Source organism: Aspergillus steynii (genome assembly GCF_002849105.1).
Source record: "Aspergillus steynii IBT 23096 chromosome Unknown P170scaffold_1, whole genome shotgun sequence".
NCBI lineage: Eukaryota > Fungi > Ascomycota > Eurotiomycetes > Eurotiales > Aspergillaceae > Aspergillus > Aspergillus steynii.
In genome coordinates this window covers 3167414-3183215 of record NW_020194398.1, presented here as the reverse complement: position 1 = coordinate 3183215, position 15802 = coordinate 3167414, and the positions used below count along the sequence as shown (strand labels likewise).

Sequence of the window (15802 nt, the reverse complement as noted above, 5' to 3'; positions counted from 1 at the left end):
GTCTAGCTGTCCCCGGAACTGGTAGTCAACCATAGAGCCGTGCCTACAAGTTCAACTTGCAGTAAAAACTTCTTTGTACTGTTTAAGAACACATCAGGCTTGCTGGAATAGACTGGTCAAAGTACAAAGACTTCCAAGAAAGTGCTTCGCCTGATGCATGAATTAAGCTGTTGTGTCCTGTATATGCAAAAAAGCATAACTAAAAGCAAAACAAAAAAGAGGTTGAGAAAAAGACACAAACACACCAAAAAAAAATCAAAGAGAGAAGAGACGAAGAAAGAAAAGGGAAGAGAAAAAGTCCCGATCCTCAAAATATGTGTTGATAAAAGCCACCGTTTGAGGCAATGATCTCTTATCATCCATAGCGAAAAGGCAATCATTTCTTCTAGGGCTTGAACCATTTGTCTTCCACCACATCCACGAATGCCTCGTATGTGTTCTTGCCTGGAGGGTTGTAATATAAATAGTTCCGCTTGTCATCGCTGATGACAGCCAGAGAAGATGTTTTATCTCTTGGAAAGTCGATTTGACCACTACCAAACCATGTAATATGGTGACGTCTTGCTCTCCCCACAATCCGGGTTATAAATAATTCAGCCGGGTTGGCAATATACAGGAAGATGTTGAGATAAGGCCCCGACTGATCCTTTCCTTCTGTAGAGGCTACCGCCAGGTCACTGGAGAAAGTTACATTTGATTTGCCAAAATGTGTTGCTGAATTAGGTTAAATCTTTGAATTATTGTGAATTTAAAATGGTTTCATAGCACTTACCATATTTGCTTTCGGAGCAAGTCCAGAATAAGAAGTGTGGTTCGCCATCAAGCACGGAGCCGGCAAACAACACAAATCTTACCAGCGTTTCCCGGTGGAGAACTGCACAAAGCCTAGATATATTCCTGCAGGGCACAGTTTCTATCGGCATCGAAATTCCTTTGTTACTTGCGTCCCATAATTCCAATTCGTTCAACTGCAGTCTTTTTCCAGGGCTGTTGATATCATGTTAGATTACCGTCTGGAATAAATGATAATTCAGTGATTAGATACCCAGTCAAAGAAGTATAGTAAACAAAAGTTAACTCTCGGTCATCAGAGCATGAAGCCACAGCCATGGAGTTGTCAGAGACAATAATCGGCTTATCGATGGAGTCGACAAGTATATTATGAGTCGGGCTTAGCTTTGAGAGATACAGATTCTTTTTCTTCTCGTCTGGCTTGGTTATACCGTAAACGGAGACCTTTGGAGTCATGTTAGCGAAGAAGAGCCAGTGGGATCGAAATCCTACCATGTCGCTCTGCAGCACTGCAGCAATCTGCGAGTTAGGCTCGATGATTCCTTTGGCAATCTCATGGTTCACGTAAGGAGAGTATCCTTTGGAAATATGGGTAGAACGCTTTTCGAGCGCAAGTGTCTGTTTTTTACGTTCCACAAAGAAGAAAAAGTGGCAAGATTTATCTACCGGACTGCGGACGACAGCAGCGGACTTTCTTGAATCTTCCATCTTGCCTGTGCACTTTCGAATATTAAAATGTGGAGACGGTATTGAAAGAATATCGAGCTCTTTGAAAACTTTCTTTTTAAGGTATGAGTAAGCTCTGTAGAGACTTTGATTCAAGCGAGACAGAAGATTATCATATGAAACTTCTGTTGAAGGAAGAGGCGGGTGAGAAAGATATGGGATTTTGAGATATGTTGAGAGGATGTAGATAGAAGGTGATGGACTACCACCGAATAGGATCTCTGTTTGTAGTAATCCAAGTCTTAAACTCCAAGGAAAGAGAGAAGTGACGGTTAGATTGATAGGAGGAAGTTGATATGAATCGAATTGAGTTTGTGAATGAATTGAGGTCAAGGATTGAAGTAGTTTGAACTGGGTGAGAGATGAAATTTGGGATCGGACAAGGTTGATTGAAGTGAGTACAAGATAGATGTGATTCTTTTCAACTTCAAATCAGATTGAAAAGAGTTCATTTTAGGTCTGATTCTTCTCTTGGAAGTTGGGTTTGGCGAGCGTTGAGCTGTCGGGGTTGACAGAGAGTAGACAGAGTAGATAATGGATAGTCTTGGAGGAAGTCCGGCACGTGGTACGGGATATGTTCAAGTCAATCTGAAGGTAATGACGGAACTATAGATGTTTAGGTCTTGAAAGAACAAGAGATAGAAGAAGTACGATTGAAATTAAAATGAGGGAATAGGTATAGTAGCAAGCCCATAAATGCTACTTGAAATTCCTCAACATTAAACCACCCTTTGCTCTACACTCTCTAAACAACCAAAGATGACAACAACAATCATACCCTTTTCTAAATCGACAAACTTCAGAATAATTCCCAACCTCTACCCTCCCTCAAAAACACCATCTACCAAATCCCAACCCACCCAGCACCGCCCTAAGTCAAGCTAAGCTTCAGGCTAACCCTTTAGCCGGCCCGCTACCACGCAGCAGTCAGCACGAGTGGAGCAATCTCACCCCGAAACCCAGGTTTACCTGCTCTCAAGTCCAGCTGCCTTAATTTCGGCCCCAATGCAAAATTTCAGTCCCTAAGCTGCCTGCCCTCCAGCTCGGAACCACCCTCAACCCCAGGGGCCCGTCCTGTCTATCCGCTCAACCATGGTGATTGTCGAACACACCCACGTCCAGGGGGTCCGCGTGCACTGGCTCACCAGTAGAGTAAGCGTGCCGGTCACGGATGTCCGGGCCCTGCTGAACCCCGTATATGTGCCGCGCCATGAATACCCGGGGGCTGTTTTCTCGGGGACAGAGAGGTATGAGGATCCTGAGGAGGAGGAAAAACGGAGGATGAACTACGTATCGCTGGAGCCTTTGCCGGGGCAGGAGAAGGCGTATCCGACGTTTTATTGGCCTGGTGGGATTCCGAGTTGTGTGCGAGGCTTTCCGCTGCGGGAGCTGACGGAGGAGGAGAAGGAGGATGGGGAGGATGATTTCCCTGAGGGTCATGTCTTGGTGGAGGAGGCTAGGGGGTGGTTGTTGTTTGTGAGGGTAAGTGCTTTGCGCATCGTATATAGGGTTGACTGCTCATGGAAAGGATCTAGGAAACGTGGATCTCGCGCGAACAAGCTGGCATCTCGGAGGATGAGGACGAAGATTATGAATTGCGACAACGTCGAGATCTCGTCGAGCGATGGGCTTCGGCGGAGCAGTCTTTTCGCGATGTGAGTATAACACAGTCCATCCAGTGCCCAAGCAGAAGATGTATACATCCAGAAGACTCACGTCAGCCCAGGCCTTTCATCTCCGAGCACCGCCTCGCAAATCAGGCACGGATTATCCTGCCGCAGCTCTGCATCGGATTGAAACTCGACGGCACCGATTCCAGCACTTCTCCTGTCTAGCTAACATAGACACGCCCGTCAAACGGGCCCGCTTCATCAAGATCCTAATTCTCTGCTACCAACTAGACGGTGAGACCATGCACCCCTTTGGCGACGGACAAATCCCGACGATGATCCGTCCCAACCCAGCCAGCTTCCCGGACCCGAGTACCTTCTCTGAAGATGACTTCATGATGTGGGCGTTTGTCGAAACCGCCGACTTCACGAGCATGACGATGTCTCAAAGCGGGCACGTTCTCTTCACAAGTGGTATGATGGGGTACAACTTCATTGACCAGAATACCATCGACACGGGGCGGATGTCATTGGTGGAATTCAAGACGAATGGCATGGTGGATAAGCGCACCATGAGGCTTCCGTTTAACATGTTTGAAGTGATGAGTTATGTGAATGGGCTGGGCTGGGGGGTTGGACGTCTCGAGGGGTCGTCGGCCGGTCGAGGTGAGGATCAAAACGGACCGTAAGTCATGATCTTGCTTGCTTAGCCGAAAAGTGGTCGAGATTTGGCTAATTCTTTCGCAGACTGGATATGGATCTGCCCATTCTTGATATCCTCGAGTCTGGGTTTGAAAACGACTATCTTGCCTTCGAGGGGGACGTGGACACGTGGGCAGAGGATATCGAGAAATATGCGCCGGGCTTCCTAGCGCTGGAGAAGGAAGGGAAAGCGGCCGATTATGATATCCGGAACCTTATAGAGGCATAGTAAGGATTTATCCCCCATGATTGTATATAAATTTTGCAGGATGGTATATCTACCACGAGTTCAACCTGTGTTGTATGTAACATACAGCTTCGTGGCTCCAAATGCCCTATTCTGTACACTGAAAACCAAGTTGGCATAGAAAGGGCTGTGAACAAAACGAGCGACGGTGATAAGGAACAGAAAGTATATAAATAAGGCATATCATGTCATGGTTCACTTTTAATAAACATGGGAAATAGAGAAACAACACATAACAGAATCGCTAGCAACAGCGCCCAATGAATACACAAGAACAAGGCCGTTGGTACATCACCTTGGAGGGTGCCAAATACATAACTTCCCTAGACGCATACTGAGACTGACCACCGTGAAATAAAAAATAACGGCAAGCACCTGCATGAGAAAGCTCTGTGTTCGCAGGTTCAACACCGCCAGTAAGAGTAAAGGATACAGAAGCCACGGGTTGACAGCGAGTGGGATACACGGCTGGAAAACCGATACGACCTCGACGAGGAAAAAGCCGAGATGGATCGCTGGGAACGGCAGTTGCCAATCTGAAAGGACGTCTGGCATAGGAGGAAGGAACCTCGCCGGGGAGAATCTGCTTGGAGGTGGAGGTAATAGAGGTCGAAGAGAAGGCTCGTTAGTTTGATGAATTTGCTCCCGAGGTTCGTCCTGCCCTGGTGGTGAAAGAGAAGGGGTTCCAGAGTACCTAGGCCGAACTACCATATCCCTTTCAGGGCTAAAGGATAATCTCCGATCAACTTCGGGACCCATGTCCTCGATCTGGGCAGGGAGATCATCGGTGCTCGCCTCGTACTGGGGATTTTGACGTACTACCGGACTCCTTGGAAAAGGCTTTTGGGGTGTGAGGGACGGTCGAGGAAATGAAGGAGGTGCTGGGCTCTCTACCGGATGAATCCTTGAGCCTGCATGCGCCTCCGGGCTCGAGGAAGAGGAACTGCCTCTCCTGGATCTGATGTTATCATTGGCATTGGCTCCAGCCTGCAGGCCGCTTAAAACCTCGTCCGCGGATGGTCGTCTGTCAGGATCAACAGACAGCAAACGCTCTAGAAAGGTATATAGTTGCTGAGGTAGTTCAGGTCGCATCCTTCGCGCATCGTCAAATCCACCCCAGTGGCTAATTTCCTCTCGTAGACGGTCGAGATCCTCCTTCTCTTCATTAATCAGGTCGGCATTGGTATAGGGCAGTTGGGCGAAGCATAAGAAATAGAGAATCATTCCCAGAGAGAAGATGTCAGATTTAAAGGTGAAATTCCCAAACGGACCTCCCGGATACTCGCGTCGCAGAACTTCAGGGGCGCAATACGATACAGTGCCAGTAGCCCCGGTCGATCCCCGCATCGAATCTTGAGACTGAACCTCTCCAAAATCACTGACCAGAACACGGATGCCATCGCTGGTTTGGTGTAGCAGACAATTGTTGGGCTTGAGGTCCCGATGAATATAACCGTTGGCATGGAGATACCGAAGCCCCGAGGTTATGTCCTTGAAGAACGAATAGATTTCGTCAAAGTGTAGTTTACGAGCCTCCGGCAGCTCGGAACGGGGCAAGGGCTCCCCTTTGGATTTCCTTCGCAGACGTTCCTTCAACTGCTGCGCCGTTGTAGAAGTCTGGAGCGAGCCACAAATATAGTTGTGCAGGTCTCCGGCATTACAATACTGTTGGAGGATAAACGCACATGGAACACTGGGTCCGAAGGTGCTGATCTTCGCATCCTCGAGCCAAACGTGCCGATAGGATACGAGATTCTGATGCGACAAGTGCTGTAATAGTTGCACTTCGCCCAGCACTTTTTCAAGCCACCCATGATCGTCTCCCACAGGTACACGCTTGCAAGCATAATACCCGAGCGAGACCCCGTCCAACACGTGCTTCACCAGCAATACCACGCCCTTTCCGCCTTTACCCAGCACGGTTTCTTCGACAAAGAACTTTTTGAAGTAGTCCGGTGTAAATGCCGCGGACGATATCCCTTCTTTCGAAGACGCCCCGCGCGTGGTGCCCGGGTCGCTGGTTGGGCCGCCGGGAAGAGCAGGCTGAGCAAAACGACGGCGTGGAGAAGGAGGGTGTGAAGAACTCGCAGAGCTAGGTAGGCTATTATGGAGCATGCGAAAATACTCCGGATTGACGAACTCGGGCGGTGCATTTGGGCTACCATGATGGCCCTCCTGTCCCGCTCCGTCCTCCCGCAGCGGTCGACGACAATATGGACAATCGGTTAACTCGAGGCCGCCATTGCTGTCGGCCGCATTCCTGAGAGCTAATTGCCGAGAGTCTCGATCGAAAACCACAACGGAGTCATTGTGGCGTCTGCCCGACGAGGATCACATTAGAACCATAATTGCCGGAATAGAGGCAAAACAGGTGGGAGAGCTTACAGTACGACGTCAAGATTGGAGGATCCATAAGGAATCATGGACATTCCGTCGTCCGCCATTATCAAAGCAGAAACCGCACATTTCTTGGAGACATGGAGGCCCGCAAGGCATTGGTTTTATAGAGGAGACGAAGGAGAAGATCGGCAAGGTGGTGGTGGTGCGACCAACGCGGAATGATGAAAGTGAGGCTGATCAGCCCCACGTGAGCTACGGCGGTGAGAGCGAGAGCCGATGCTTACTGGCGTTTCCCTGCAACAGAGCCACTCGGAGACCAAATGGACAATTGTAATCGAATTGCATTCTTCTATCTGCTAAAAATGGGTGGGTATCTAATGAAGAGTATGGAGGGACAACTCTCGAATGGAGGAGTCCACCCCTCGGGGCTGGAGCCACTATATGCACCTAGACTGTAACCTAGTAGTTGGCATGCCCAACCGATGTCGTGGGATGCCACGACTGGATCGACGCTTTGTTTGCCTGGTGTTCTCGACCCCTTGGTTTTCGGGGGATCCGAGAGTCTGCAGCCCGAGAATAGATTTGGCTTCACGGGTTGAAGACGATCCATGTCAAAGAACGATGGCGGGCGCCCAGGATGATGCCGGTTCACGGCACGAGAGGAACTGCGTCCATCTTGGTGTGCTTTGCGTTGCAAATGATTGACTGGTCGACGGCAGAAGTCGCAGCTCAGTCGTTCTCTTCTCCACTTTCTTCATCACTGATTTCGAGGTTGGCAATCGAGTCATTCTCGTCATCGCTGTCGTCGAAGCCCTCGAAATCGTCCTCGGCCGCAGAAGCTGGCTTGTCAGAGGCTTTCTTTGATTTCTCAGCGCCCTCCAGCGTGGTCTCGTCAAGCTTTCTCTTCCGGCCCATCTCTCCGAGTCTGCCTTCACGGCCTTCGATCTTCTCGCCCTCAGCACCCTCGGCAGGGGTGTAAGGAGGAGGAGTGTACCACGGGAGCTTGCCTCTCAGGAAATCATTGATGACCATCTTGGCAACACCATCAAGATCTGGCTCTCCTCCGCGAAGAAGACGGCCACCCTTACGGGCAAGAATACTCAAGAACTCGATGGGGTCCTCGGCATTCTTGACACCATACGTACGCTCGAGGTGCTTCGGCTGGACCCGCTTCAGGATAGCAGGCATGTACTGTTCGGGGTTTTCCACATTCTCCACTCGAACAACACCTCGGAGCAGAATGTCTTCGGGGGTGTCGTTTTGGTTTGGTGGAACCACACCAGGGCAATCAATGAGGTAGATGCGCTTCATCAAGGTAATGTACTGCCAAACCTTGGTTTCACCAGGAATAGGGGCCACAGTGCACACCTTCTTCTTGCGCAGAGTGTTGATGATAGAGGACTTGCCCGTGTTGGGGTATCCAATGAAACCAACTGCAATCTGCTTACGATCGGTATGGAGAGAGGAGAATTGTCTCAGAAGCTGGATCAAAGACCCCTTACCGAACGAATTGTTGATCGAAGCATGGAACGCGAGAGTCGGGTGGTCTTTAGACAGATGACGAACCCAAGCAGCCTGGTGTCCAGTTAGTAATTGTCCACCAGTGTAGGCAAGATGCACGATTGCAATAAAAAACAAAAATAAAAACAAAGAGAAAAGGAACGAATAGAATGTGTGGAACGTTACTAAGAGACTTGCTACGAAAGCCCGCCATACGGCAGATGCAAGCCTCAACTCAAAAACGGAACACAACTTAGCCCTTAACGACTGGTTTTCAAAACGAAACCCAGTCAGCCTAGCTTCAGAAAGAAGGTCGGCGCGGGCCAGCGTCAATCTACCAAAGCTGTAACAGACAAAACTCCCATCGAGAAAAACACGACATACTGTCGCAGGAAGAAGCCTTGACTTAGCGATGGCACAGGCGGGTAAAGCCTGATTGGAATCAAAGGTAATAACACCACGAACGGTGCGCAAAAAGCAAACACAAGAACAATACAAAAACACAGTGGGGAAAATAAGCAGTGGCAACATGAAACTTACCGCTACACCCGTAGGTACAAGATCGCACTTGTTGAGCACGAAGATCAAGTGCTTATGAGGAGCCTCCTCGCGGATATACTTCTCGATGCTTCGGCAGCGAGTACCCTCAGGATCACGCGCATCGAGTGCATGAATGACAACATCTGACGAATCGATGACCTTATACAACTCGTTCCAGATTCGCTTACTTTGACCCTTCAGGAAGACAGCTTCACGAGAGATAGCGTGTTCACCAAGCATAGGATCCTCCTGGTTCGTGTCTCCCGAAACAATAGGGGTTCCATCTTCATGGAGGCCCTGGTCGTTCTTCTCGATGTAGGCATCGTGCTTCTTGGACGTCTCGCCAGCCAGATCCTCGAGCGACGACACACCAAGCTTGACCCGTTTCCTCTGAGCCTTGGGCCCAAAGGTGTCACTGTACGGCGACGTCTCAATAGCCATTTTCGCTTCGTGCTGTTTCAGCCCATTGACGCCTTGACCGTCTCTGATCAGACTCATGGGGAGCTTATTGGTCTTGAGGAGAACCTGGTAAGGATCGGAAGCACGCTCGGCAACTGCATCCCGGAACGAGGTCAAAGCCTCTTGAGAGATTACTCGAGTGTTACCAAACCATTTACGGTGAGGTTCGATCCTAGCAACGGGGGCATCTCTGGATTGGTAGGAGGCGGCCTTGGTGACATTTCCAGCAGCGTCATGTTGGGCTTTGCCATCTTTGAACATGTTCAAAGTCCTCAACTTCTTCGCATCTCTTTTTTCATGTTAGTATTCATAAGCGATCAAGTCAACATGAGGATTGCCTTACCTGTAAAAATTTTCACCCTTGACCTTGACATTGCCCATGCCATCGCCAACCTTCCCCTGCCGCTCTTTACGAGTGGCTTCTTTCTTTCCGGTACCCATGATGAATCCTACTCTCTACGAGAGAGAATTTTTAAAATAGGGGAAAGAATTAATGGGTAGAAAAAAAAAAGTGGCGGAGCGCAGGAAGAAGAAGAAAAGAAAGAGAGAAAAGGTTGGTTGCCCGTGAGAAATTATTTTTTTCTTTTGACACGGGCGCCAAGGCTAGTGGTGCACGGACCAGTCGCGAGAAAATCCGCTTCGATCTTTTCCGCCTCTCGCAACAGAACCGCGTTTCCATCAGGTGCTCCGCAATTCCCTGTCTGTGCCCCGTTGCGAAGAGGTGCATTTCCTCACTCTGCTTGGAAAGCATCTTTCCCCGTGTCTCCCCTCCGATTTGAATCGAACCCCCTGCCATTAGGGGTGTAACCGGAGGTTGTTTAGCATGTCTCTCCTCCGCAACTGCCGGACTGCCGCCGTGCAGGTCCGTGGCTTCGCCTCGTCCTCGTCTCTTCGATCCGGTCCCGAATCTCCCAGATACATCGATGTTCCTCAGATGATCCAGGAGGGCGAAGTTCGCAACCGCAGTGTGAAGGGTACCCTTCCTGTTCCTCGCGATCTCTTCCCCGCCCGCCGAGCAGACAAGCCGTCCAAGGAGTACCTCGATGCCGCGACTCCCCTTCCGTCCAAGGAAGTCGAAATCGACCCGAATGACCCGCACGCCCAATACATCGGCTGGAAGAGGCGTATGGCCGATATGAGAAGAAAGAACCTCCGACAAGGTCTCACGGAACTACACCGCCGGAAGAAGCAGACGGATCAGCGCATGATGCAGGAGAGTGCCAAAAAGCAGGCTCAGCGACAGGCTGTCCTGGACCAGCCGGACAGACTGGACGAGCAATTGACTCGTCCTTCCATCGTCCAGCACATGCTTTCCAATCGCAATGCCGTCCTGCCCGACCCGACCCGAGAGGAACGACTTGCGCTCTCCCGGGCACGCTTCGAGGCCCACAATGCTCGGAAGCAGGTGGAACAGGAAGACGCTATGCATACGTTGTACATGAATGCTCGTAACTTCATCACCACCGAGGCCCAGCTCGCGGCTGAGATCGAACGGGTCTTCCCCGAGGGCGAAAACCCGGCGTGGCGCAATGACCACCAGCCGGGTGAGAATGTCTGGAACCTGGGCACGCCTTCTTCGCTCCAAAGCATTACCAACATGGGTAGAAGGAGTGAATCGGGTCGCTGGGGAACCATCCAGGAAAGAGTCAAGGAGCTTGGAGAGGAGATTACGGGTGGCAAGTTTTAAAAGGCCTTGCTGTGGTGACAATGTATATTACTCCAGTTTTTGAGCTTGATTATTATTCTTCTTTGTTGTGTATACCTATCGTTGCATCTATGTCTAAATCTTTTCGTTGTTTGTCGAGCCTATTTATTGAACTTGATTTATATCTCGCGAACAGGTTGTAGGTTTCCTTCTCCGCATAACGTACGTGTCTTCAGCCAAACAGAGGCCACGATGTATCGTACCTGAAGCCGACAATGAGCTCCAGTGTGTAGGATTTTGGAAAACAATGTAATGTTCTAAATATAATAACTAGATATACAGTCAACTTGATCCTTCCAAAAGTATAAGAACGCCTTCGCTATGCAATCCTTTTGCCTGAACTCCAAAACAAAAAGGGGATGCTTCCAATATGAAAAAAGTTGTACGGTTCTCGCCTGGATGTGATTGATCAAATAGTTCAATCCATACCCATGTCTCGGTATATAGCACTACTCGGTCTTCACAGGAGCGCTTGAGGATGCAGCCACTGCAGCGCCTTCGGTCGCAGCGGGTTTAGAAGCTTCTGGTGTGTCCGATGCATCGCGCTTTGGTATCTCTTCGTCGATGAAGCACCCCAGTCCTGCAAAAGCCTCAAGCAGAGTGCGGGAATAGTATTCCCGAAGATCGTATCCACCAGCCTGCATACGAGTATCTTGCCTGATGGGGTCCAGGTAGCTGGATGGATAATGGTCTCGCAAAGTGTAGTAGTCTCGTTTGTTCGGGACCAGCCCACCAAACGGATCGTAAGGCTTTTCCGGCTCTGGCGTCTTGATTTTCTTGAGGCCTTTGATGAGTCCTGGGCCTTTTGCGTCTGCAGCTTTGGCAGCCGCCTGGTCCTTTCCGGGATTCTTGGGGTCGGAACCGCGTAGAGCAGCCTGCTTTTGTCGGATACGCTCCTCCTCGCTGCGCCGGGCGGAGGATTTCTTGAGCAAGACTTTCCGGCCCTCTCGCGCGATCGCCGCAGCATCTCCCCGCTGGCCGGCAGCAAGACGAGAAAGAACGTCTTCTCGTCCTTCCAGCAGCTCTCGTCGTTCCTTTTCGTACTCTTGTCTTGCTGCCTGTCGTCGCATACGTGCCAACTCTTGCTCGTAGGATTGCTGTTCCCGGAAAGACGAAGCTTCGTTTTGTGCGAGGTTAAAGTTCATCTTGATGGAGTCGGCATTATCCGTGCGATATTCCTCCAAGGCCTTCCTGGTCTTTTCCACGTCGGTGCCGTGGACCAGGTTGGCGATAATCTCCTCCCGCTGTTCGAGAAAGTCGTCCCATGCTCGTTTGGAGTCAAACTCGTCTTCGCGGCGGTTGAGGCTAGGTTGCGATTAGATGATGCCCATCAGTCCGGTGATCATAAAAAACTTACATCTGCATAACCTCTCGCCTTATATCTACCTCCCTTTCTACTTGAATATCCTCGAAAGTCTGCGTTCGGAATTTGGCTTTGCGCAAGGTCCTGTGGCACCCGGCCACGGGACAATTGGCAGGACCGGAGGAGAAAATCCGATCGACGCAGGACTCGCACATTTTATGGTAACATTCTGGGTTGATAAGAAAGCGCATATCAGGGTTGAGGTATCGCGAGGATTTGCAGACAGGACAGACCTCTGGGATTCATTAGCTGGAGGTTCTTTGTTCATAAGGGACATGCGTAAAGAGCCTTACCATCGTCATCTCCGCGATGAGACATGGATTCTCGAGAAGGAGGCATGACCGCGAAAAACCGTCGAGTATAGTTATGGACCAAGTCAAGCGCAAACCTGCAGAAACCGAGCGAACCCAGGACGATGACGCGAGTACTTTCTTTGAACAGTTCAATCACTGGGCGTCTTGGCTGATCAATCCGGCGGGTTCTCCCCAATCGGCCAATCAGACGCGTCGGCGGGGGATTCCGCGCGGAAACTTTTCTTTTGTCGCCGCCAAAAGTCCTTCTTTCCTCATTTTTCTCTCCCACTTCACCCCTCGATCACTGCATTCTCTGGCTGCGCAGCTGCGCATAAACCATTTCGTATCCTGGCTCTCTTAATCACTCAATATGGGTGTCCCTAACGGTGATCTGCAAGACCTCGAACGTCAGCGCCTCGAACTCGAAGTCAATGTTCTGGAACTCCAGAAATCCCTCTACCGATGGAGGACACAGGAGGCGGAATACGATGGTTTGACGGAAGAATTTGGCGAGCTGGATGATACTGCGACTCCAGATGATTTCCTTCAAGTGGGTCGCAACTACGACTGGGCCTTACTGAATGAAAAGGAACTCGCCGCGATCGTCGAAGGGCAGGATGCTACTCGCAGCAAAGAACAAGTGATCCGACTTATCGTCAGGAGGCTCGACACCGTGAAGCAAAATGTCTCGACTTTAGAGAAGATGCTACGGGCAGCGGAAAACAAACTACAAGACCTGGATGCAATGGAGCGGCTCCCATCGGAACCCACGGCCGATTTTCCCATGACGGAAATTGTCGAAAACCTGGATGAGGATGGTAACATTATTTCCAGCTCAACCAATACACCTGGAAATGAGGCAGGCGATCTTTTGGAACTTTTGCAGAAGGCTGGCGTGAAGGATGTGCCAGATAATTCGCAGACGAACACCCAGGCAGAGGTGCAGCAAGACTCTCAGAATGAGGCAAAGACTGAAGCCTCAGACTCGACGAACAATGAGGACCAAACCGCACCCGGTCATACAGGCATCCTCACCCCCGATTCTATGGATAGCGACGATGGTCCCCGAACCTATCATTTCGAAGACGAACCTGCTACGTCGCAGTCAGCCGAGAGCCGCCAGGAGCGCCCTGTTACCAATGTCGATGAATCCCCTGAAGATGCTCAACTTCGTAGCGAGATGCTTCGTTACAGTCTTGATGAGGTTGGCGCTGTTGTTGCGGAACTTGAGCTGGACGAGGGTGCTAGTGACATCTCGGTTGACGAAGACGCCGACGTATACGCATATGACGACGATGAAGAAAGCGAGGAAGAAGATGAATTCGGTCGGAGCACACGGTCTGTCTTGGACGAGAATTATCACCAACAAATGCGCGAGCTGGAGGCTAAATTGAATGCGCGCGGAATGTATAACATGGGCAAAGATACTGGTTCGCTACCCGAGGAGGTGAGAGAAGAGCTTCAACAACCTCATAAGGTCCGAATTGAAGAGCCTCCTCAGGAGACGGGTAAATCCGTTGCAGGAAAGAAGCCTAAGAAGAAGGTTGCCTTTGCTGATGAGCTGGACATTGCTCCCGCTCCCAAGTCTCCAACCGCGGAAAAGAAAACTCTTCCGCCCAGGCAGTCAGACGTACAGGTTCTATCCGACTCAATTGTTGAACGTACAGAGCCGGTCGCAAAGGACCCAACGCCAAGTGCTGCGCCCAAGAAGGCCTCCCGTTTCAAGAGTGCGCGAAGCTCTGCGGGAGGAAGCACTGCACCAGTGGTTGCCTCAGACAGCGCACCCAGTTCTAGTGTGTTACAGCGGAATTCAGGAACGTCATCAGCACCACCGTCCTCATCGCTGCCCCTATTCCCTGCCACACCAGCCGAGCCTAAGCCGTTCTCGCAGCCTATTCAAGATATCGACGAAAAGCCACGTACCCCTAAGGGGCCCAAGGATAAGATCCTGGCGGATACCCTCGTCGAACGTGACATCTCTGAAGGCGCCGCCGCCCCTCCCGAGCCAGACGAGCTCGACGAGCAGCTCCACAGAAAAGAAATCGCAAGTGAATTCTATCGCGCAAGAAATCGGCGTATCAAGGAGAACGAGGGTTTCGTGGACAACGAGCCTGAAATGGTTCCCATCGAGACCGAAGAGGCTCCCAAGAAAGTGAGCAAATTTAAAGCTGCCCGAATGAGGTAGCTTGGTATAAACAGTATAGACCTAGAAATTCAGATACCCGAAATGCATTCAATATATGCCTGGATTACGATGCAATGCTATCGTCTAGTAGCGTCCACGGAATTTGGATATTGACGGGTTCTTTCGGGGATCTCGTTCATATATCATGGTTATATCATGGCACGTGGTATAACTGACCGAAAAATTCCAAGATTGAATCTGGGGGCTCTCTGACGGCTTTCCCTTCTTGTCATCGACAGTATGTATTGGGCCCAACCTTGGGTACTTACATGTTGTGGTGATGTTGAATCCGTGGGATCGCAGTTACGTTTCACCGCCAACATACTGCAGATGTTGAGCATCGGCCTGCAAGCGTAAATTGTTAAGAAAGTCATATATATAATCAAATAAAACCGGTATGGTTTAACATTGATATATCCATAGCCTCCAGTGTTCTAGTTCATTAGATATGTCTCAGCCCTTGGTTCAGGTCAATCAACCAGTATGGAATTTAGGGCTTGTCGCTCAGCTTTAAGGATCTCAGACCAATATTTTACATTCTTTCTGGATGTATACATGTGTTTTATGTTCACGATTGACGGAATTTAGGGGTTTTTCTTGTAAGTGACAGCCACCCAAGTGAGTGTCACGTCCACCCCCAGTGGCTACTAATATAAATAGATCGACTAGCTTTTATACCAACACTGATCGAGTTTACAGTTGCCACAACACAGCTTCTCGTCATGATGCCAAAAGCTTCCACAATGGCATTGGACCTAAGTGATAAGACCGGTTCACTTACAATCACGATGACTCCAATATGAATTAGTGCTATCTATCTCCGCGTAACACCAAGCATGTTAATTAGACCGGTCTTGGTTTAAGAAGATCATTCTACATATTCAAACTCAACGATATCACCCAGCTCTCCCTTATAATCAATCGCAACAGTGCCAGGCCGAACCACCATGCCCCCAACCAAAAGCCAATCCAACGCCCTCGACCTCCGCAACTTCGTCCCCTCCCCCCACACAACACCTACCCTGACCCCAACTTAGTAGGTGCGTTCTGCGTCTGGTTGACGAGGGAGGAGAACTCTAAAGCCAGGGAGTCGCTGAATGGGTCGCCTTTTGTCCTGCAAGTGAGATGCGAAGGAGCTGGAGAACAGGTTCGATGAGATCCTAGCGCAGGATCTGCTGCGTTTCCGCATTGCCGTGGAGTGAGGGCTAATCGCCTGTTCAAAGAATACGACCTCGGTGCGGAGTAGATTACATGGTTTGAGCTATGGATAGTTTCTCGTGGGACCGCGAGGCAGGCCCTTGCTACAGTAGATGAATGCATGGCTATCACGCAGATAGTTT

The 15802-nt window shown here is 50.1% G+C and overlaps 7 protein-coding genes across 7 annotated transcripts; 3 read left to right on the top strand and 4 right to left on the bottom strand.

Moving 5' to 3' along the window:
- Positions 1-385: 385 nt before the first annotated feature.
- On the bottom strand, positions 386-1500 carry P170DRAFT_421333 (uncharacterized protein; the record flags this gene model as incomplete). Its single annotated transcript, XM_024847353.1, has 3 exons — positions 386-714; positions 773-987; positions 1046-1500. 3 exons carry the CDS (start codon positions 1498-1500, stop codon positions 386-388), a joined length of 999 nt encoding a protein of 332 aa, XP_024709970.1.
- A 1012-nt stretch (positions 1501-2512) lies between these two features.
- Positions 2513-4059, top strand: P170DRAFT_505395 (uncharacterized protein; the record flags this gene model as incomplete). The annotated part of the gene is made up of 4 exons (XM_024854281.1): positions 2513-3000; positions 3054-3173; positions 3245-3813; positions 3876-4059. The coding sequence occupies exons 1-4, from the start codon at positions 2611-2613 to the stop codon at positions 4057-4059; spliced, it is 1263 nt and encodes a 420-aa protein (XP_024709969.1). The 5' UTR covers positions 2513-2610.
- A 35-nt stretch (positions 4060-4094) lies between these two features.
- P170DRAFT_398389 (protein kinase IKS1) lies at positions 4095-6540 on the bottom strand. The gene is made up of 2 exons (XM_024846222.1): positions 6463-6540; positions 4095-6394 (listed from the first exon to the last, which is right to left on the bottom strand). The coding sequence occupies exons 1-2, from the start codon at positions 6519-6521 to the stop codon at positions 4369-4371; spliced, it is 2085 nt and encodes a 694-aa protein (XP_024709968.1). The 5' UTR covers positions 6522-6540; the 3' UTR covers positions 4095-4368.
- A 200-nt stretch (positions 6541-6740) lies between these two features.
- Positions 6741-9439, bottom strand: P170DRAFT_432290 (putative GTPase NOG2). Its single transcript, XM_024848232.1, has 3 exons — positions 9260-9439; positions 8458-9205; positions 6741-7992 (listed from the first exon to the last, which is right to left on the bottom strand). The coding sequence occupies exons 1-3, from the start codon at positions 9355-9357 to the stop codon at positions 7147-7149; spliced, it is 1692 nt and encodes a 563-aa protein (XP_024709967.1). The 5' UTR covers positions 9358-9439; the 3' UTR covers positions 6741-7146.
- Positions 9440-9576: 137 nt separating this feature from the next.
- Positions 9577-10740, top strand: P170DRAFT_374000 (uncharacterized protein). The gene has a single exon (XM_024845267.1). The coding sequence runs from the start codon at positions 9740-9742 to the stop codon at positions 10601-10603; it is 864 nt and encodes a 287-aa protein (XP_024709966.1). The 5' UTR covers positions 9577-9739; the 3' UTR covers positions 10604-10740.
- Positions 10741-10819: 79 nt separating this feature from the next.
- On the bottom strand, positions 10820-12409 carry P170DRAFT_460743 (TFIIH/NER complex subunit TFB3). The gene is made up of 3 exons (XM_024851964.1): positions 12278-12409; positions 11979-12219; positions 10820-11926 (listed from the first exon to the last, which is right to left on the bottom strand). Exons 1-3 carry the CDS (start codon positions 12321-12323, stop codon positions 11071-11073), a joined length of 1143 nt encoding a protein of 380 aa, XP_024709965.1. The 5' UTR covers positions 12324-12409; the 3' UTR covers positions 10820-11070.
- A 164-nt stretch (positions 12410-12573) lies between these two features.
- Positions 12574-14520, top strand: P170DRAFT_432286 (prefoldin-like protein; the record flags this gene model as incomplete). Its single annotated transcript, XM_024848231.1, has 1 exon — positions 12574-14520. A coding segment is annotated over exon 1 (1810 nt), but the record flags the coding sequence as incomplete, so codon positions are not given.
- Between the last annotated feature and the right edge of the window lie 1282 nt (positions 14521-15802).